The sequence below is a fragment of the Canis lupus genome, chromosome 11 (assembly GCF_003254725.2).
Source record: "Canis lupus dingo isolate Sandy chromosome 11, ASM325472v2, whole genome shotgun sequence".
NCBI classification, from domain to species: domain Eukaryota; kingdom Metazoa; phylum Chordata; class Mammalia; order Carnivora; family Canidae; genus Canis; species Canis lupus.
This window is the reverse complement of record NC_064253.1, coordinates 13,910,763-13,933,484: the sequence shown is the minus strand read 5'-3', so window position 1 is coordinate 13,933,484 and position 22,722 is coordinate 13,910,763. Positions and strand designations below refer to the sequence as shown.

The window sequence follows — 22,722 nt, the reverse complement described above, 5'->3', positions numbered from 1 at the left end:
GCATCCACATGGAAGCCGATGTATGTGCATTTCTGGCAGCGTCATGGAGAGTACAAGATATGCCTGCTGTGACTATAATGTTTTTTAAGCCTAAAGTGGAAGCATTATAGATTCCTCCTGGCAGCCTTCTTGACCCTCTGGGAGACCTTCTGGCCTCCTGGCCAGTCTCCAGAGAGATTCCTGTCCGTCTTCCTGTGGGGAGACACATTCTGGGCTCCCTGCCCACGTTCTAACCTGCTGTTCCTGTGGGTACAGAGCTATGTCTATTTGGGTCAGTCCTGACTGATTATCCTGTGACCTTTAAATAAATGTGCTTGAATATTCCACACATACCGATCAGGTACACCGCACGTTTGCACCCTGGATGCCCAGTGAAAAAAAATGAGGGATGGTCTAAAGAGCATCTGAGACATGACAGTGAGGATTAAGACTCAGCAATTTCTGGTCCTGGTGGTGAGACCTTAGGGAATTCACTGAGAGTCGCAAAGCCTTAGCTTCTCATATTGCTATGTCCTCAGCTTTCCTTGCAAGCGGATAGGGAAGCTCAGTTACAAGATAGTGTGTGTCAAAGTACTATACTTTACCTCCCCCCCCCAAAAAAAAAATTATTATATTCAATTGTTATTACTGACCTACAAAAAAGTGAATCATTGGAAAAATAACAACAAAAGATGATAATAATGTGATTTAAGCCCATTTGTGGCTAAGAAAAAGAAACAGTAGCGAGTACAGAATCTGCAGGGTAAAGGAATGAGCCGGGGGTGCCTGAGTGGCTCAGTCTGTGAAGCTTCTGACTCTTGATTCTGGCTCAGGGTCCTGGGCTCGAGCTCCTTGCTCCCTCGGAGTCTGTGTGGGATTCCCTCTCTCCCTCTCCCTCTGCCCCTCCACTTCTGCTCCATCTCTAAAATAAATAAATAGGACCCCCGGGGTGGCTCAGTCAGTTGGGCATCTACCTTCAGCTCAGGTCATGATCCCGGGCTCCTGATATCGAGCCCTGTGTTAGGCTCCCTGCTCGGTGGAACCTGCTTCTTCCTCTCCTTCTGCCTGCCTCCCTGCCTGCCTGTGCTGACTCTCTCTCTCTCTCTCTCTCTCTCTCTCTCTCAAGTAAATAAATACAATCTTTAAAAAATAATAACTAAATAAATAAAGTAAATAAATAGATGAGACAGAAGGATGGGTGAAATTATATCTGTCTCAGAAATGATAGATAACAAGTGACTTGTTCCATGAAATAAACTCAGAATATTTTAACCATCATTCCCATTAATTATTATCTATTCCTTCCATGGAACACCAGTCCGAAGAGTCAACCTATCATTAAAGATCTTGTTCTCCCCCTCAGGGAAAGTTAGAATAAGTTTCATTCCTTTTAACTAAGTTACCTTTAAAAGAGATCTATATACTCCAGCCTCAACAGCAAAGACCTTTGGGCACAGTGTGAAGTGGCGGTATACACATAAATCCAATTTGGGGCTAGGTGAGGAGGGGTAAGTATAGATATAAATGCATGTGCGAATATAACTCTATATATTGAAGCCTGCAGAAGGCTTATGGTTTTGCAGAGATACTAATGAGGAGAAATTTAAAATCCTTTAGTTTTTTGTCAGAAGAAAAAAATATGCAACATAAAATTAAAATGCTTTTACAGACTATCACTTTAATGATTAACATTTTCATCGAGTGTTAGATTCAAAACTAAACTTCTGTGATTGACATAATAAATTACTCCCCATATGTGAAACAAAAATCACTTGGGCTTTACTGGCCAGTTAAGGGTTTTTGCTCTGATCTAACTTTAGAGGGTAATTTCTGTTGGGAGCTAAAGAACATTCCGTGACTTGACTGCTGAAGTCATAAAAGTCAATAAGCAGATTCACTGACCGTTTGTGAACTTTTCATGTGACCCACAGCTGGAGTAAAGGACCTCTTAACTGTGAGTAATTTTTCCTGATGAGATTAAAAATTTCTCACTCCAACTTTCCTAAATCTAGAACTTCCCTTGCATAGAAAACACACACACACATCACAAAAAGAATTGATTCCAGATGTGTGAGAGGCCTTGTGTGACAGTGTCTGGCTTTGATGGTCACAGAAGGACATTTTGGCAGGTGGCCACAACGGTATTTTGTTTCTCTCAAACTTGATGCCATCAAACCACACTGTAGTACTCATCTGATTTATATCTGTATGATTTCTTCCTAACAAAGGAAGAAAAACAAGATAAGAGAATTAGCTAGATGTTCAGATCACAAGGCTAAAATGTATGGTTTCTAAAACACAGGTGTAGGTGAATTTCCCAGAAAGAATTTTGTCAATGCTGACTGTACTCCCAGTTCAATTCATGCTGTGTGGATAGAAGAAAGACAGGGGACATTCTCCCAAGACTTGAGAACTTAAAATGCCTTATGAGCAGCAAGGTTGTTAAGAATGAAACTACCATAGTGCTTCCCTAACTCCCCATGTAAAGCATCACTGTACAACCCACACCGGGTTATAATGACCTGTTTGTGTGACTGATGTCACTCACCACATTGAGTCCCTTCCAGAAGAGGAACCATGGCATGTATTCAAGGGAAATAAAGTGCCCAGAGTGTAGCCCAAAGCATTTTTAATAAACATTAACTCAGGGAGTGAAGGAAACACTGTAGGACAGGTTAAGGGGGCAGAAGTGCCATAGGGATTCCAAATGCAATCAAACATGAGCCCATTGTATTTCTGGGAAGTAATTAAGAGTTAATATCTTTCATTCTGCTGATAAGACATTCCTTCATGTTTCTAAGAACCAGTGAATTTCTGCCCCAGACTGTGCTATACACTGAAAGACAATGGCTACCATATTGAGAAAGAGTCCTTATTCTTGGAGTCCATTGCTAAAAAGTAGACGTTCTACACAAGAGGAGGACATTTCGCACAAGAAGGGGAGAGGGATCTAGCTGAGAGGAAGCTGATTTCACTGCTATGTTTGACAACAGTGTATTCCCAAGGAGCAAGGCAGTACTGCTAGGAAAACTGGACTCAAACTCAGATGAGGGCTAGAGATTCTTCTTCTTCTTCTTCTTCTTCTTCTTCTTCTTCTTCTTCTTCTTCTTCTTCTTCTTCTTCTTCTTCTTCTTCTTCTTTTTTTAAACTAAATTAAGACCTAGTCTGCATATAGCAGTTAAGCAAGACAAAGTAGCTGCTTAGCAGATTATAAACAGAGGAAAGAGCCCCTCAACTCTGTTCATGATCCCAGAGTCCTGGGATGGAGCCCTTTTGGGCACTGCTGCTCAGCACAGAGTCTGCTTGGAGTCCTCTCTCTCTCTCTCTCCCTCTGCCCCTCTCACTCATTCTCTCTCTATCAAATAAATAAATAAAATCTTTTAAAAGAGACAGAGAAACTCTGGAGGATGAATAACCTGCTTTCTTAGAAAGAAAAAAATAGCAAAGAAAGAGAAAAGGTTATCTGTAAATTAAAAGACACTTGAGAGATCACTCTTGGCAATGTGTGGCTTTTATTTTGGGTCCTTATTTGAGCCGAGCTAACCATGAAAATATATTAATGAGACAATCAAGAAATTATGGATATTTGATAATATTAAAAAATTGCCAACATTTTTGGATATGTTAAGTATTGTGGTTGTGACTTTAAAAATTGTTATATTTAAGAAATATTCTGAAATATTTATGTACAAAATGCTTCAAAACAAAATTTGCTTCAAAACAATCCCAGGACGGTAGATATCAATGAAAAAAGATATGCTATAATCTGATAAAGTGGCTACAAGAGGGTTTGTTATATTGTTCTCTCCAATTTTGTAGTTTTGACATTTTCTGAAGTAGAGGTTTTTAAAAAGCAATTGGAAAAGGAAAAAATGAGACAGAGATTGTTACAAACTTGGTGTGAATTCAGAGTTTGAAAAGTAATGAGGAGGAAGAATTTTTAGAAGAAAGGGGGCAAAAACATAATGGGTGACACAGGAAAATTAAAATGTATAAAAATTGGGTGTGCCTGGCTGGCTCAGGTGGAACGCTTGATCTTGGGTTTTAGGTTCAAGCCCCACCCTGGGCAGAGAGATAACTTAAAGATAAAATCTTGGAGTGCCTGAGTAACACAGTCTATTAAACATCCAACTCTTGATTTCAGCTTCAGTCATGATCTCAGGGTTATAAGATCGAGCCTCCAGTCCAGCTCCACGCTTGGCACAGAGACTGCCTGAGATTCTTGTTCTACCTCTCCTTTGGGCCCTTCCCACCACCCTGCCCCCCTTTTCTCCCTCTGTCTCAAATAAATAAAATCTTTAAAAATAAATGAATAGAAATAAAATATTTTAAGAAATACAAAAAGTGTGTGAAGGCATCGGGCTTCCTGCATGGAGCCTGCTTCTCCCTCTGCCTGTGTCTCTACCTCTCTCTTGCTCTCTCTGAATGAATAAATAAATAAATCTTTAAAAAAAAAAAAAAAAAAAGTGTGTGAAGGCCAAGAGAAGGAGAAAAAAATCCAGTGGACTTTTAACAGAGGAGAACAGACTGCAGAGGGTCCAAGGCATGGTACATGGTGAAGAAATGCTGCTCACACTTATAACCTCTCATTTGAGAAAAGTGGTTATGAAGAAAGATGGTGGCTGGAGGTCAAGTGAAGATCTGAGGGAAGGATAATGCTATGGACTGAATTGTGCCTGAACAAAATTCATATGTTGAAGCCCTCACACCCCCTCAAGTGATTGTATTGGAGATCCTACCATTAGGGTAGTAATTAAGGTTAATGAAGTCATGAGGGACAACCCTGATCTCACAGAACTAGTGCCCTTAGAAGAAGAGGAAGAGTGAAATTGCATTTCTAGTGAGAAAGGCAGCCAACTGCAAGCCAGGAAGAGAATCAGAACCCAACCTTGCTAGCACCTAATCTAGGATTTCCAGCCCCCAGAACCATGAAAGAATATATTTCTGTTCTTTAAGCCACCCAATCTATGGTATTTTGTTATGGCAGCCTGAGCTAAGACAGATAAAGCAGGCATGTTCACTTCATTAGCCTTTCTACTTCATTTGGAATTTATCACATTTTTCTTTTATGAGGTTGGAATTCATACATGGAAAAACAAATGTCTCTAGTCCGTGAGGTGTGTCCACAAGAAAGGCACGGGAAAACAAAGTTTAGGAGACTCTCACAGGTCCTAGAGAGAGAGTCATTCATTGCACACCAAGAGTGGGCCATATGTGAGCAGACCTAGGGAGCAGCCTCAGCCAAGCAGGTGGAAGCCGAGAGAGCATGAGGACCCATGGGCAAGCACCTTTACTAGGGGTCAGGGTAGGGTACACAAAAAAGGGCTCACCAGGATTGCTTCAGGACATTTGAATCTCCCTACATCACGGTCAGGGGAGCGCAGAGAGGAGAACCATGGCAGGGACCAACTTTATCACACTGCTGCACCTGGTCACCTGGGCTGGTTGCTCACAACCTATGTAGAGGGGGATGTTGAGGCAGCAGGACCCAAACCATGAAGTTTTAACATTTTACTACAGGTACCAAGACTCAATAATTGCTTCTTTGAAATTTTGTTTTCATGATGTGTTCTTTTCACTGTGCTCACCTTTTATTTCTTTCGAGCAAGTAGAAAACAAAAGTTTTCAGTTCCATTATAATCAGAAGGCCTGCATAAACAATTTTAATTCAAATCTTTCTCCTTATGACTCGCAAAGGCATCTGGATCTGCTTCAACTCTTAAAAATGGACTCGTGCAGGATCTTTTGGTCTTTCTGATGAGACTGGTCTTCATGTTCCTCCTCTTTGTTATATCACTGGTCCCCCAAATCACTGCCAGATTTGATGATTCACTGGGACAGTTCACGGGACCCATATAGAGTCACAGCTATGATTGATTATGGCTGAAGGATTCATGCAACATCAACAACACATGTGAAATATTGTCTACTAGGAAAGGTCAGTAGAATTAGTGCCCAAGGTTTTTACTGGAGGCTGGGCGTATAGGCACCCTCTACCAGCCCAAAGCAAAATTCCAGAACCCCAGAAGAAGAGCAGGCATTCAGCATAAATGTGATACAGGTCAGACACAGGGAGCTACTCTTATTAGGGAATGCCAAGAACCTTCCTAAAATTTAAGAACCCAAATGCCAGCCTAAGCCAGCCTTGCAAGCAAGACAAGTGAGCCAGTTTCTTCATTTTGCTAGCATGTTGGGACCTCCTGGTGGTTCCAACCAGAACGAGACAGTTCTGGTTGCCTTGGTCCCACCACATGAGTTTCTGATCCAGCTGCTCTATAAGGAGGCCTGGTCACTGGGTTGTCCAAGGGTTCCCAGGGTTTTGAGAAACACTGATAGGGCAGTCTACTTTTGCCTGTGCTTCATACAAAAAAAGCCCACTTCCAACATATAGCCCTTGCATCTGTATTCCTCTTCTGTGATCACTGTCCTCCCTGCAGTGGCTTGGTCTCATCCCTGAGGTCCACCTCACATGCCGTTTTCCTAAGAAGCCTTCCATCATCACCAACCAGAAGCATCCTCGAAGAGAGACGGTTTACTCACACCCCTTGTTCTGCTGCTTATCCTTCTCAGCCTCTGATTTGTGCATCCCTGCTGCTCTTCTTCCCTCCATGGCCTTTCCAGGCACCTTCTTATAGTTGATTTGTAGTGAAACAGTGTGTTCTGGCATTACATGAGCATTTGAAAACTGAAAATATGACCCTTTTTATGACTGGTGTGTGATGCTCTGATTGGAAATTCACCCAATCATAAGTAGACAGGGGCACCTGGGTGGCTCAGTGGTTGAGCATTTGCCTTTGCCTCAGGGTGTGATCCCGGGGTCCTGGGATCAAGTCCCGTATTAGGCTTCCCACAGGGAGCCTGCTTCTCCCTCTGCTTGTGTCTCTGCCTCTCTTCGTGTCTCTCATGAATAAAGAAATAAAATCTTAAAAAAAAAAAAAGTAGACAGAATTTTCTTGTATTCCGCCAGTTGTGATTTGCTCTGAAGGCAGATACTAGCCCCCCATCAATGATTTTAGGGTCTGGATCAACTCTATGAATGTATTTGCTTTACTTCTCACTAGCAACTTGTCCCTTTTCAGGCTTCCGTAACCAAATTCAGAACTGTGTATATGGGACTCTGTAACTACAGAAGACAAAATAGTCCCCTTTGCCCTAATATCCCCTGCTATGTAGTAGGCTAAGTTTGCTTCCAGAGTTTAGGACAGAAAAAGGAAATGAGAATTATTTTTTTTAAGATTTTATTTATCTATTCATGAGAGACACAGAGACAGAGGCAGAGACATAGGTAGAGGGAGAAGCAGGCTCCTCAAGGGGAGCCTGATGTGGGATTCGATCCTAGGACTCAGGGATCATACCCTGAGCCAAAGGCAGACAGACGCTCAACCACTGAGCCACCCGGTCATCCCAGGAAATGAGAATTAGCACCCATCGTAGGTTGGCATTAGCTTGGCTCTCTGTCCCCGACTGCTCAGGTCTGACGGCACACCTGCATTTCGAAGCAGGCACCTGCTAATCCACCTTTCCACCCACAGCATTCTACTGGCTCTGCGATTAATACCCTCTTGTTCTGTGCGCATGGACGGATGGCAGGGGAGAAGGCAGAGGAGAGAGACAGGTCTGATCGTGTTTCACACCCCCAGGTACCCCGTCCTTCGTTGCTGACTGGGAGTCTCTAATCTTGATTCGTTCTGCCCAATGATGGGCCCCAGAACACTCTCCCTGGCATGCCTGACACGTGCATACATGCACACCGGTGCACACGCACACACATGCACACATACATGCATACATACCCACGTGCGCATGCATACATACACACCTGTACGTGAGCATACACACATATACACACATGCACATACACATGTGTGTGCATACACACCCAAGAAGGTGACAAAGAGAGCAAGAGTTTCTGAAGAAGTTGGGAGGAGGAAGAAAGGGGGAAATGAACAAACAGAGACTTTTTTCTTTGCCCTTTGAATACTCTCCACCAGCCTTGGATTCATTTTAAAATTTCAGCTTTGGAAAACTGAAGGCCCCAGCCTGTCTCAGCTTTATTGGTACTTCATCGACAAAGTAAGGTTACTGTGCCAACCCACACCTCTTTCTAAATGCAAACTCTGGGTCGTCCGGGGCAGCCCTACCTCCCTGGGAACCTACGGTGGCTGTGGATGGCACTGCTCCTATTTATAAGGAGCCCTTTGGGTGAGCACCTGCCCAGCAGACTGTAGGAACTAGACTGACTGTCTAGCAACGGATGCCTGCTGAGGCTGTGGCCCCTCTCATTCCTGCACTCATGGGGACAAGCCTCTTGAAGTTTTCATCTGAGTTGGCAGCACTTCCTCTCTGTCCACCCTGGGCACCGCCAATCTCTTTAAGGAGTCATTTTTGAGTGCTACAGCATGTCTCTGCCCCCTTTCCTCCCCTAATACAGTCTTGTCCTAATCCTGGGTTTTGAATTGTGGAAAATCAAAATGCCAGGCTTTGGTCCTGGTACTTTATTAACATGATTGCCTCCTGGTCTTGTGCTAGGAACTTTATTTTACATCTTGTTTCAGTGAACATTCACAGCAAGCGTCTGGGATTGGTTCTCTCATCCCCAGTTTACAGGTGAGAACACTGAGGCACACCATCTCACCCATTATCTGGTGCCCATTCTCCCCGCCTCCCCCCATGACTTGCAATTTCTCACTTGGTCTCAGTATGCTCCAGGCTTGAAGTGGCATGTCTGATGGACCATTTAGATTAAGAGAATAAGGAGGCAGGTGATTGATCCAGAGGAGCCACCCTTCTTTATAACAAACAGGCAAACTGGCTATATTCGTGCCATCCTAGAAAGGAAAGGGACAACACCCTTCCAAACCACAACTCCTCCTCTCTCCAGTGATTAGGGTCAGACCAAGGTTCTGGCCATTTGGGGTTGAATAGACAAGGCACCACCGCAAAAACATTGGCCTGTAGAAGCAGGACTTCACTGCTACTGCAGAGGCCACAGATGGAGTTTGGGTTGCCTCTTTCTCAAATCCAGACAATATACACAGTACTTTTTAATTGATTTATTTGATTTCCTCTTCTATTGCAGTCTTTACATTTTCTAGGGCTTTTCCTTTTCAAATTTCTTCACATGTCTCCTGATTATCATTTTCCTGATTCTTAGGCCCAGAAGTCACGATATCTGCCTTAGGAATCAAGTGGAATGTTCCTTCCATCCTGTTCAGTACTACCTCTGCCTTTCAAACACAAAGGTAAAGTAAATGCTCCTGTGGGAGTGTCCCAACACCTAGTATCAGTGAATGAGACTTTATTTGGAAATAGGATCTTTATAGTTGTAAGATAGGAATTAAATGAGGTCATACTGGAACAGAGCAAGTCCTTAATACAATATAACCAGTGTCCTTCAAAGAAGGGAAGACAAGACACCAAGACAGACACAAAGAAAGGAGAATTCTGTATGATTTGAGACACAGATTAAAGTGGTACATCTACAAGCAAAACAAAAACAAAAACAAAAACAAACAAATCCTGGTAACCACCAGAAGCTAGGAGTAAGGCATGCAATAAATAAAAAAGGAGTGATGCAAAGCTCTCCAAGAGCTTTCAAAGAAAGTATAGCTCTGTCAACACCTTGACTTCAGAATCCTGGACTCCAGAACTGTGAGAAAATAAATTTCTGTTATTTTAAACCACACAGTTTGTGGTACTTTGTTATGGCAGCCCTTGAAAATTAATACAGGTAGCATCTGAATACAGATATTACAGATCAAGGCCAAAAGCAAGAATCAGGACTGCAATATTTTCAAGGTTCAGGTAGACACAAGCTGTTCTGATTTTGTAAAACACCATCAGTTATTTATCTTTCTGTAAGTGTAGTAAAGTTTCTTAAATTTCTTCTGGGTCCGGGACACCTGGGTGGCTCAGCAGTTGAGCGTCTGCGTTTGGCTCAGGGCATGATCCCCAGTTCCTGGGATTGAGTTCTGCATCCTCCTCTCAGGGAGCCTGCTTCTCCCTCTGCCTATGTCTCTGCCTCTCTCTGTGTGTCTCTCATGAATAAATAAATAAAATCTTAAAAAAAAAAAAAACATTCTTCTGAGTCCTACAATGCAGTAGGAAAGTTTCCATGTTAAATACTCTTCTCCCAAAGAACTGAAGCACACAGCCAGCTTTGCAAATCTCCTTTCCCCTGGCCCTAAACTGCCTGCTGGAGCCTTCTTGCATCTAGCAACATCTCCCAGGCATTGTCCCACCGTGGTGATTTCAAACTGTGTTGATCTTTGAAAATCCCCACTGCCGGAAATATCAGTGAGGGAGACAGAACATGAGAGACTCCTAACTGGGAAATGAACTAGGGGTGGTAGAAAGGGAGGTGGGCAGAGGGTGGGGGTGACTGGGTGACAGGCACTGAGGGGAGCACTTGATGGGATGAGCACTGGGTGTTATTCTATATGTTGGCAAATTGAACACCCATAAAAAATAAATTTATATATAAAAAAAAAAAGAAGAAAATCCTCACTGCCCAAATCAGACCCCAGACCAATTCCATCTAGATCTCTGGACCTGGGCAAGGACTCCAGGCAGCCTTATTTTTTTTTTTTTTATTTTAATTTTCCAGGTGATTCCAGTGATTTTTTTTTTTTTCAATCAAGTCCAATGTCCTACAACTTCCTCTTTGGAGTTTTATGTCATCAGATAATGAGTGTAAGTCAGTCTTCTGCCCTATTAGAAGCATCTTTTTTTTAAAAGATTTTATTTATTTATTCTTGAGACACACAGAGAGAGAGAGAGGCAGGGTTACAGGTAGAGGGAGAAGCTGGTTTCATGTGGGGAGCCCGATGTGGGACTCAATCCCAGGACTCCAGGATCACGCCCCGAGCCCAAGGCAGACACGCTTAACCGCTGAGCCACCCAGGCATCCCTCTTAGAAGCATTTAGAACAGAGGTCAGCCTCCAGCTTACAGCCCGTTTGGTAAATAAAGTTTTAGTGGAACATAGACAAATTGATTTGCATGTTGCTCTCCAGCTACAATAGCAGAGTTGAGCATTATTGAGTATAAAGCTCACAAAGCCAAAACTCTTGAATATCAGATGAATTACCTGAGTCATCTTTCCTCCCACAGTGAAGATCTAGCAAAGGCCTTTGCACTTAGAAGGGGCTCATATAAATCTAACTGAAGTCAAGTGAATTGAAACAAACTGAATTAAACAGAATCTTCCTCAACGTATTATCTGAAAAGGATCCAAGGTGTTATACCTCCCAGGGTATTCACATTTTAATAAGTAATGTGTAAAGCCCCAAAGCTTTTATTTGAAGACAGACAAGAATACCTAACAGCTGAAATTCAAGCACTTGTAATTATGAATGTGCTGTTCTATTCTGTTAGATTGAGAAATCTCCTCCAGAATCCCTCAAATTGCACCAGAAGGCTACCAGCTGACCTGAGCATAAAATCTAGTCCTACTGAAACATTTCTTGAAAGGTGCGATGGCCTTTACTGTGGAAAAAAAGTCTATCTCTCCAAGGTTTATTTTGTTTTACTTATACTCTAATACATTAACCCAGCAAATTCCCCCTTGGGAAAAAACTGGTGCTGGCTTTTCTTAAAAAGTGTCACCACTTCCCATTTTCCAAGTCCTAGAACTGTCTAGGGAACATGCAACATGGGGACTTTGTTTTTTATTTTTTGTTTTTTCCTCCCTGTGAACAGGTCTGTCAGCATAAATATGTTAGCAAATTTCCTTTCATCGTTTAAGGTTACACGGGTCCATGACGGACGGGAATTTGTTCTGAGTTAAATTCCCTCAATGACAAGTCAACTTGGGAATCTGTCGGTGAGCTGGAGCAATGCAAAGTCTCCTAAGGTCCTCATAAACAGAGACGTTCTTAAACTTTAATTAATTGACATGGATCCTCAGAAAGAACAAGTGTCATCCTTGTGTCCCAAGGAACCCACACCTTCCCAGGAGAAGGGCTTTGGGAAGCTGACTCCCAAATGTGTCAGGGGATGGAAGGCTACAACCAAGGAACATGCAGATCTAGATTTGAATTCTGACTCATCGTTCAGTGGTGACTAAATGGGTTGTAAGGAGATTCATGACAGGTAGGGACCTTGGCACAGTGCCTGCAACTTAGTAAATATTAAATAAATGCTATTTGTCCTTATGATCTTAGCTGAAATAAAATTACTGTTGTGGGAGCTTGCGTTCCTGGGACAGGTGTCTCTGGGGAATTCTAACCCATATTTTCATGAAAGGAAGACTCATGAGATACCAACCTGTAATTGCATCTGATGTGTGCGCGCGCTCATACCTGTGTGTTTAATTTATAAACATGAAGATCTGACATCTACCAAGCAAAATATTAGAATATTTCATTACTCTTAAAACAACTGCAAAACCTTCTTGCCTTTACATTCTTCGTCCCTACCCAATCATTCTGTCCACTGCGTGATTACACCTTTCTCCTGTTCAGAAGGATTGAGTGGCTCCTTTTCCCTAACATGACAGACTTAAACTGTGCTGCTTGCTTTCAGGAACCACAGCAGTCTGGCTCCTCAGCGATTGAGTTTACTAAATCCCACCCCAGGACATTTGTCTTTTATCCTGGACTTTCCCTCTCTATTCCACACTTAGGTCACACTAATCCTCTCCTCTGTTGGCTCAGCCTTGAGCTTCTTTGGCTTTACTCCTCTCTTCCTTCTATCTTCTCAGATCACACTCACCCTTTAGGATTCAGCTTTGGTACAACATCCTCCCTGTCAGGGACTCCCTCCAGGTTCTCAAGTTTCTCCTTTATTTCTGCATCTGGTAACAATTAAAGTCTGTGTCACACAATTTAACATTTTACTAAACACCATCTCCCATTCCTTACTGACGTTTTATGTTTCCTACCTGTGACTGCTTCGCCTGACTATGATCCTTGAGGTGGGAGACATCTCTTATGATTCTTCTGCAGCACCTGCTTTTAGATTATACATACCCTGTGGTGTGAAGGGCATCAAATTTAGCATTGGACACACCTCACTTTCGGTTCCCAACTCTGTGACTTTGGGCAGGCATCTTTACCTCTGTAGACCAGAGTGTCCTCAATTATAAACATAAAATCGTGTCCCCATAATCATAATCATAATCATATGAGGATTTGGTGACATAATGTCTGGTGCCTAGCACATAGAAACCATTCAGCAAATACTAGCTATTCTTATTTTAAGTCTCATGAAGTGAATGGCAGTAAGTCCCTTGGGAATCTGGTGCGTGTGGATGTGTCTCACATAATGTGTCTTAGCTTGGTGCTCCCCAGAAAACAGAGCTTAAGAAAAAGCCTGGATGCTACCACGTTGTCAGCAAGTGTAATGCAGAGAAACAGAAGTGAGGGAAGGGCGGGAATGGGCTAGAGAAGGAGGGATAAGACTAATTTAAGGGTGCTTAATAGAACTGACTATCTCTGTACACGGAGTGCTGCTCATAGCTTATTCTTGCCTTCGAGTCTTCTGAGAAGCATATTACCTACTGCACTTCAGGGCAGTACATTCAGAGAAAGAAAGTAGACTATACCCAATGGCTCCTGATCTTCTCTTGGTCAAAGGTTCTGCCCACAGGACACTGACTCCCTTTACTACTAGCTTGTGTGGCCATAGAGTAAAACTCCAGTATTTTAAGCCTCAGCTTGGGCGTGAAGTGAAGAGGACTGGGTATGGATGTAGGGAGAGGTTTCTTTGGGTGGTAACCGTGAGCCCAAAAGGAGTTAGAGATTTTTTTTTCTCAAGTTTTTGTACCAATCTTCATTGTCATACTATTTTGTATATTTCCTTCTCCATGGATACCGATGGGAATGTATGTGTTCTTTTTCTATGTCAGTTATTTTAAAAAGTAATGCTTAAGAGAGAAAAATTAAGAAATAGGAATAAGCAGATAAGAAAACAAAAATACTTCAGAATTCTTTATCATGGTATAGGTTATGCTTACAGCTGGCTTTTTCTTAATATATTTTTAACTTACTATGTTAATATCTTTTCTTGTTAACAAATAACGGTCCAGAATCTCATTTTAATGGCTTTATAACCTTTCATTTTATATTTGAACCATTATTTGCTTCATCAGTCCCCTATTATGGGACATTTACATTGTTTAAATTTTTGCAACTATTAATAACACCAAAGTAAGCAGATAAATATTGCTAAAGATAAATTCCTAGGAGGGCAATTGATGGCTTAAGGGTATGTCTCCTTTTAATGCTTTGGGTAATTATTATCAACTCCTCCTCCAGAAAAGCTATACCAATGCAAACTCTTCCAGCAGTGTTCAGGATTAAGAAATGCATTTGCAGACTTGCAGATTCTATTTAATGGCTCTGACCTCAGTGGGAACCTGCTGGGCATATTGAGCCTGACCAAGCATGATTCCAGGCAATCACCCTCGTCTTATCATCATCACGTAGGCTTCTGAGCACTCTGCAATAGCATTAGCTTCTCAGGGCTACCTTCCTCCTTTCTTTCCGTCTCTACCTAAGAAATCCATCAGTCCCTCCTTACACGGACTATCAGGAAATAGTCGTCATCTCGGCTGGGCTACTTTGGAAGTCAACACTAGTTGCGACAAATAACCTTCTTCCAGGTCTTGGTGGAACACCTGGGTCAGGTGAGCATGATTCCCACGTAGGCGATCCTGAGTAACCTGTTTGCCAACCTTACAGCACAAACCACAATTCTCTATGTCACACAATCCTTTCATCTCTGGGAAACACATTCGGCTGCCCAGCTAGGCCCTTAGTGTGCATAAAACAATAATAAGCATTTATGCTGGGCTTTTAATCTTCAAAGTACTTTGTGAACATTAACCAATTAATTTTCACAACACTTTTGTAAGATTAGTAAGTACTACTCCTCCTCTGGAATAAAAACAGCACAAACCATCACAACATCTGACATCACGGAAAGCCCGGAACCTAATAGTCTGGGAAGAGAAGATTGTTGATTACCAGCTCAGTAGTGAGAGTAGAAGGAAGCTGGGCAGGCTAGTCATTTATCCAGAATCACAAAAGGAATCAGCAGTGAGGCAGCAATTAGATTTCTCTTTTAAGCAATGGTGCCCATTGCTTGGCTTACACCAGAAAGCAGTTAGACCGTGTAATTCGGTCAAAACTCTACAAGGGTTAAGAATATCTGACAAATTCGGGATACCTGGGCGGCTCAGCAGTTTAGCACCTACCTTCCGCCCAGAGTATGATCCTGGAGACCCGGGATTGAGTCCCTCGTCGGGCTCCCTGCATGGAGCCTGCTTCTCCCTCTGCCTGTGTCTGCATCTCTCTCTCTCTCTCTCTCTCTCATGAATGAATAAATAAAATCTTTAAAAAAAAAAAAAGAATATCTCACAAATTCAAGGTTACCAACATATAGGCGAATAATGTGGAGGAAAGGTACAAAGAAAGTCGTAAGTATTCAAATTAATGATTTAAGAGGAAGAAAGTGTATCTCAGAAAACAGGCATACTGGGCATTGAATTTAAAGTTTAGGCCTCAATGAAGAAATGCAGAATATAAACACGAATGACAACTATACAATGACTCATAAGAGGACCGTCCTACAAATTCTCACATGGATGTATACCTCTCCCATTGAATAATTGACAATTAGGAACTATGAAATTCCAGAGAATAGGTAAACACCCAACTTCTAACACTCTCGAAAAAAAAAATTAATTTGTTTTATACACCCAGGGACTAGTGATTACTTTTGACCTTTGTGCATAGATGATGAAATAAAGAATTCGGAGTTCTGAAACTTTTCATCATATGCTAAATCACTAGGTTCATCACGCTCCAGAATCCAGACTATGTAAACACGTGTCACCTGGTAGTATTTTTTTTGCTTGATGTAGATGAGATATGTGATGGGCACCATGGGAAAAGTGTACTGGACTCCTGGAAATCAGAATAATCATAACAGCAGTAACAATATAATGATACATTGTATGTTGCAATTATTATTCACTGTAATATTGTCTATTAATGCTGGATACTGTATGCAGAGTAAACAGCAAAGCTGACTTTGTGGTATGAAAGAGTGTGGACTTCAGCAGGACAGCCCTGACTTTGAACTGTAATACCACCACATATTAGGCACGTATCATCGAGCAAGTTATGCACACTCCCTGAGCCCCAATTTCCTCATCTGTGTAATGAGGATAATGACACAGTATTGTCCAGGACTCTTGGCCACGAGCAACCCTTCCTGGACTCTGTATTTCCTCCGGCAACTGCCTCCATTGTTAAGCTCTTCCCAAAGAAAGGCTGATGCTCTGTGACCACATTCTGACTTTTCCACCTCTCTTCAGACAACCATTAGTAAGCTCCTGACTCTCTGACCAGTCAATTGGAACTTCTCTTTTTCAACATAGAAAACCAGTATTCTTCCCAACTTTCAGGAGCTGATCCTCAGTGCCCATGGCTGAGCACATTCTTTCCTCCTGAAACTCTTCCTTCTCTTGACTTCCTTCATATCACCATCACTTGGGCTTTCTTAAACCTCAGTAGTGATTACTTCTCAATCTCATCTGCTGGTACCTCTTTTTCTGCCTAAATTCTAAGTGTCAGAATATCCGAGGGCTCCAACTTTGTCCCTCTTCTCTATGTATCCCCACCCCCTGAAAGAGCTCATCAGCTCCCATGGCTTCCCATAGAATATATATTTATGTCTCCAGCCTGGTGGAGCTCCACCTCCAAGCTCCATCCTGTCAAATTCAACAACAGTCCACTCAACCTCTGCTCTTTGATGGGTAAGAAACATTTCAAACTTTACACATCCCATATGAAAATTGTAACATCCATCCACCCACCTCACCTTCAGACCTGCCAAACTTTTCTTCTCCATACCTTTCCACCTCCCCTATTCATCTAATTGCTTAAGCCAAGAACCTAGGAAACCTCAGTATTGCTTCCTTGATTTTCCTCTCCTACTCTCCATCTCCCACCCTCCACTCATATATCCGACCATCAGGATGTCCTGCTTGCTCTGTCTAAGGATATATCCACTTCCCTATCTTCGCCACAACTACCCTAGTTCAAGCCAGCAACATCCCTTGCTTAGGTTAATAGACTTTACCAGGTATCTCTACCACTCTTCTTCTTGTCCAGCTGTCATTCATTCTTCGTGTGACTAAGTAATTATTTTGGAACATAATGCAGATAAGTGTATGCTTCTACTGCAAAGCCACCAGTGGACTCATACTACAATTAGAATATAATCCAAACTCTATAGCAGGTTCTAAGAGGCTCTGCATGAATTAATCATGCCTCACACACCAACCTTGTTCATCATGACCTTTCTGATACTTGAATACAATAAGCACATGTGGATTTCAGAGACGTTATACTTGTATTTTCCCGTTGTATTTGTACTGGGATACTCATGCCCCAGATTTTCACATGGCTGGCTCACTGACGACCCAGATCCCAGCTCAAATGTCAATTCCTTAGAGAGACTTTCTTTGACATTTTAAAATAAAGTTGTCTCCACACACTTTCACATGCACACATATATTTTCTACTCCATTAAACTTTCTCATTTTTTCAAAGCCATATTACTATCTGAAATTTTATTAATCATTTATTTATTATCTGCCTTCCTCCTATAAGATTCCATAACACCAAGACCTTATGTCTTTTCTTCTCTATATCCTCCACATCCAAGAGAGTTTTAGTCTATTCAGAGGCACTCACTAAATATTTTTTACAATTTAAATGAAAACCCAACTGAAACTATCTTAAGGAGAAGTAAACCAAAAGAAAAGTAACTTATAGGTCAAGGAATAGATTTGGCATAAGGAATGGCTGAAACCAAGTATCCAAGATTGACATACTAGTGTTGTTATAATTAATAGTCTCTTAACTCAGTTTCCCTGTGGCTTGTTTGTTTGTTTGTTTGTCTTGTTTGATTTGGTTTTTGGTTTTGGGGTTTGTTTTTTTTTTCATTCTCAAGCAGATTGGACAGTAAGAAGCACAACAAATAAATTCTCCTGAATAACAAACATGATTCATAAAATACTCCATCTCAGAGGGTAGAAAGTTCCCTGAGAAGAGAAACACTGATTTGCCCACTACTTTATCCCCAAAACCTAGAACAGTGGCTGCAACGTAGTAGATACTGATTAATATTCACCAAATGAGTTAGAGAATAAATGCACACCCTTTCTTTCCCAGTACCCACATATCAACTCCCACAGAAGACTCTATTAGCCCACTTGGAGAAGAAAGTTAATGCTGAGAAACCATCTGCATCACACATCCATGCTAGCAAACAGAGTTCCAACAAAATCACAAATGATGAGTGATGGGCCTCTCCCACTAGAAAAAGTGCAATGAGAAGACCAAAGTACTACAAATACCTACCAGACTAGGATGATTTAAGCATTAAGCAAGTTAATATTTGTTAAAAGTCCTAATGCAACACAAGAAAAAAAATATTTCAGCAATTATTACTTTCTTCTGCCACTTCAAACACTTTAACCTACATGGGGCATAGAAGTGATTCATATTAATTAGGTTCCATCCTCTTGAAAACCTGAAGACTACTTGAAAAAGATAAGTTTATAAATTGCGAAGTCTGAAAAGCCATTCTCACACAGATTCTTTTGGACCTGGAAACATAAGCATTTGAGTTTCAAATAACTATGATTCTATTTGCCCAAGGATCCTAAACCTCAAATGCTGAGAAATAAGGTTTTACAAGCTTGTGGATCCATCTACTTTTCTTGCACGCCCCATCTCATCTGCCTTGGTCCCAGTTCTCTCTTAACATAGGTAGATGTTACAGATGCTTCAAATGGATAAATGGCTATGATTTGGACTTTATTGTGAGTAGGTTTTACGACGAATACATTTTAGGAGTGGGAAAGGCAGCACAAAGGAAAGAGTATTTCTAGCTTTACAGAGATTTAATTTCACTTACTAGGAATGTGCTATTTGCTCACACTCATGGCCCTGCATTATATTTATTTCTCTGATCAACTCATCTTCCCATTTTCCCAGAGAATATTTTTCACGTTATACTCTCTCCATAGAATCTCAAACTTTGCCTCACTCCTCATTCTCATCTAAAAGCCTTTCTCTTACTTTTCTAAGGAACTAGGAGTTACCTAAATAGCATCCAGAGGCTCTTACTACCAAACATACTCTTCTCCTTGCATAGAATCTGCTCTTTCTATAGATGAACTGTCTATTCCCCTATCAAGGACCATGACCATCAGCATGCCCATCAGCTATGCACGGAGTTACCCCTCCCATCTGTGCATGGGTATTGGTCTAACTAGCATTTATTCTCTCCTTCCCGCAAAGTCGGTTTTCCTTCTGGGTGAACCATGACCATGAAAACATACTTAAACAATCTCTCATGATCAAACATAGGTATTCAGTAATTGCCTCCTTTCCCTTTTCAACGATGTGGCTGTGAAATAGCTGTTCCCACTTCCTTTCCTTACCTCTCTTTTGAAGCAAATCCAATGAGATTTTTGTTCCTACCACTCCTAACAGCTCTTGCCAAGATCACCATTGACTTCCACATTGCTAGATGCTATAACCAAACCCAAGTTCCATCTTACTCTATCAGAAGCAATTGTTACACAATATTTTTACTTCCTTCCTCCTTCTATGGACTACCTCCTTCACTTTTAGAACAACACTTCTGATGTTCCTCCTGGTTCATTGGACACTCTCATCTCTTTTTCTGCTGGTTCTTCTTCATACTGCTAACCTCTAAGTATTCCATTGATCCAAGGCTCCAGCTTGACTCACCTTACCTAATTTTACTCATTGCATCAGGAATTTCATCCGGTAAAAGTACTATCTATATGCTAATAACAACCAAATATACATTCTGGTCCCTAACTTTCCTCTGAAGTCCCAGTTTGTTTGCCACATTCTCACTCAATATCTCCATTTAGAACTTTTATAGGCCTCTCAAACTTAATCTATGTTAAAAATCTCCCAAAGTAAATACTTGACCCACAACCCTAAACATGTTCCTTCTCATGTTTCTCATTTCAGGTAATGGCAACTTAATTCTACCAGGCAACCCTGTCAGCTCTAACTTCAAAAATACACAGAAAACAACCATTTCCCACCATTTCTACCACTATACCTAGTCCAAACCTCCATCATTTTGCATGAATTATTTCAATAGTCCCATCACCTGTCTTAATTGATTCTTTTGCACAGAAACCAGAGAAGATTCTTAAAAATATAAGTCAGGTCATGTAACTCCATTGCTCAAAACCTCCTAGTGGTTTCTCATTGCTTGTGAAATAGAATCCAAACTGGCTGGCAATGACCAAGAAACTTGCCAAAGGGTATGGGCTTCTACTGGTCTTTAGACACAGTCTGCTCTTGGGCAGTTTGAACTGGTCTCTGGATTTGGCACACCATTACCAGAGGTCATCATGGAAGGGCTTGTCTGAGGTTAGAGATAGATCTCTAGATAAAACCAAGCTGAAAAATGGAGAGATACCATTTCCAGGTGACATCATTTGAATCTCTTGATCCAGTGAGGCACAAACTTTATAGTTAGGTTTGCTGATAAATTCCCATTTTGTGGGACGCCTGGGTGGCTCAGCAGTTGAGCGTCTGCCTTAGGCTCAGGGCATGATCCTGGGGTGGGGATCAAGTCCCACATGGGGCTTCCTTCAGTGGAGCCTGCTTCTCCCTCTGCCTGTATCTCTACCTCTCTCTCTCTCTGTGTCTTTCGTGAATAAATAAATAAAATCTTTAAAAAAAACTCCCCCCCCCAAAAAAAATTTTTAAAAAAGGGGGTTCCCTGGGTGGCACAGCGGTTCAGCACCTGCCTTTGGCCCAGGGCGCGATCCTGGAGACCCGGGATCGAATCCCACATCGGGCTCCTGGTACATGGAGCCTGCTTCTCCCTCTGCCTATGTCTCTGCCTCTCTCTCTCTCTCGGTGTGACTATCATAAATAAATTAAAAAAAAAAAACTTAACAAAACATTCCCATTTTGCCCTAGGGTTCCCCAGAGAAATGGAGTGTGTGTGTATATATATATGTGTGTGTGTGTATATATATATGCATTATATATACATTATATATATATATTATATACATATAATGGAGTGTATATATACATACACACACACAAAAAAAACAAATATATATATACAAAACAAATCCCTCCATATATATACACACACACACACACACACACATATATATACACATATACATACACACACACACACACATATATATATATATATATATATATATAACCAATGGAATATACCCATTGTGAAATTGGCTCACATAATTATGGAGGCTGAAAAGTTCGACAGCTGCCATCCGTAAGCTGGAGACTCAGGAAAACTCCCCACCTGAGTCCTAGGCTGAGGACCAGGGAGCTAATGATATAAATCCTAGAGCAAAGGCAAGGAAACACTGACGTACTAGCTCAACAGGCAGGAAGTAAAAAGAGCAGTTTCCTCCTTCCTCAGCCTTTTCATTCCAGTCTTGCCCTCAGAGGGTTGGATGACACCCCATCTACCTGGGGGCAAAGGGGGGAGGCAGTGTACATTACTGAGTACACTGATTCAAATGCTAATCTCATCCAGAAACACTCTCACAGACACACCCGTAAATAACATTTAATCTGGGCATTTCCTGACCCAGTCAATGTGACACACAAAACTAACTATCACACTAGTCAATTTAGTTTGTTTTTCTGTCACTCGTGGCTGAACAAGTTCGGTTACAGTTTCTAATTTTCTAAACTTCATGCTCTTTAGGGACAATGTCCTTGCCTTATACCTTATACTATCTCCACAAGCCCCTGACTTCTCCCTGGGAGATACTCAATGTGCTCATAAATCATCTTACACCAATATCTGTGAAATTTCTGGGAATTAATTGTCCTTTTGGCCCCTGATCTCCATTCCAGAATAATTACTTCGAGAAATACTCATCTCTAAAAAGGATTGGTAGAGGAAATCAAATATTCACATCTTTAACTTTTCTTCATACAGAGACAAACAAAAATGAAGAAACAGCTTTAATACTGACAAAATCTTTACACAGCCAAAAATAACTAAGTAGCTACATAAAAACTTATTGTAATTTTAGGCTCCAACCAGAGTGGAAGTTTTGCAGTAATGTCAGAGCAAAAGATGAAAATGACAATAAAAATCAGGGACGAGGGATGCTTGGGTGTCTCAGTGGTTGAGCATCTGCCTTTGGCTCAGAGTGTGATCCCAGGATCTGGGATCAAGTCCCACATGCAAGGAGCCTGCTTCTCCCTATGCCTATGTCTCTGCCTCTCTCTCTGTGTCTCAGATGAATAAATAAATAAATAAATTTTTTTAAAAAATCAGGGATGAGGGCTTCCCATCCAGCAGTACAGTAGATGCATGGCACCCCACCGTGCACCCTTCACTGAGGCCAACCATACATCCCCCGTTGCTGGGAAGATCATCTGCTGATGGGCCACAGCTAAGAGACTTTCTGGACACTTTCTGGTCCTAGTGAACTGCTTCACTTAAGGTTCCCTTCTCAAGGAACAATGATGGGCTCACACAAGGTTACAAAGGCCCAGTCCCCTTGCCACGATTTGGGATCATTCTAGAGGGTGGTCCCAATTCCAGCACTCCCTGCAGGAATGTCTCAGCCCTCAGCTGCAACCATGTTCTCAAAGCCCGGTGCTTCCCTACACTCTTCACTGTGTACGTATGTCATAAAGGCACACCCCAATAAGCCTTCTGC

At 41.7% G+C, this 22,722-nt stretch overlaps 1 protein-coding gene across 1 annotated transcript in view; it reads left to right on the top strand.

Moving 5' to 3' along the window:
- Positions 1-9,137: 9,137 nt before the first annotated feature.
- Positions 9,138-22,722, top strand: part of LOC112650522 (bromodomain-containing protein DDB_G0278469-like) — a 78,677-nt gene continuing 65,092 nt past the window's right edge. Inside the window, exon 1 of the mRNA XM_049116011.1 lies at positions 9,138-9,221. Within this exon, the coding sequence (XP_048971968.1) occupies positions 9,173-9,221 (49 nt within the window). The 5' untranslated portion in view covers positions 9,138-9,172. The remainder of the gene's footprint in view (positions 9,222-22,722) is intronic.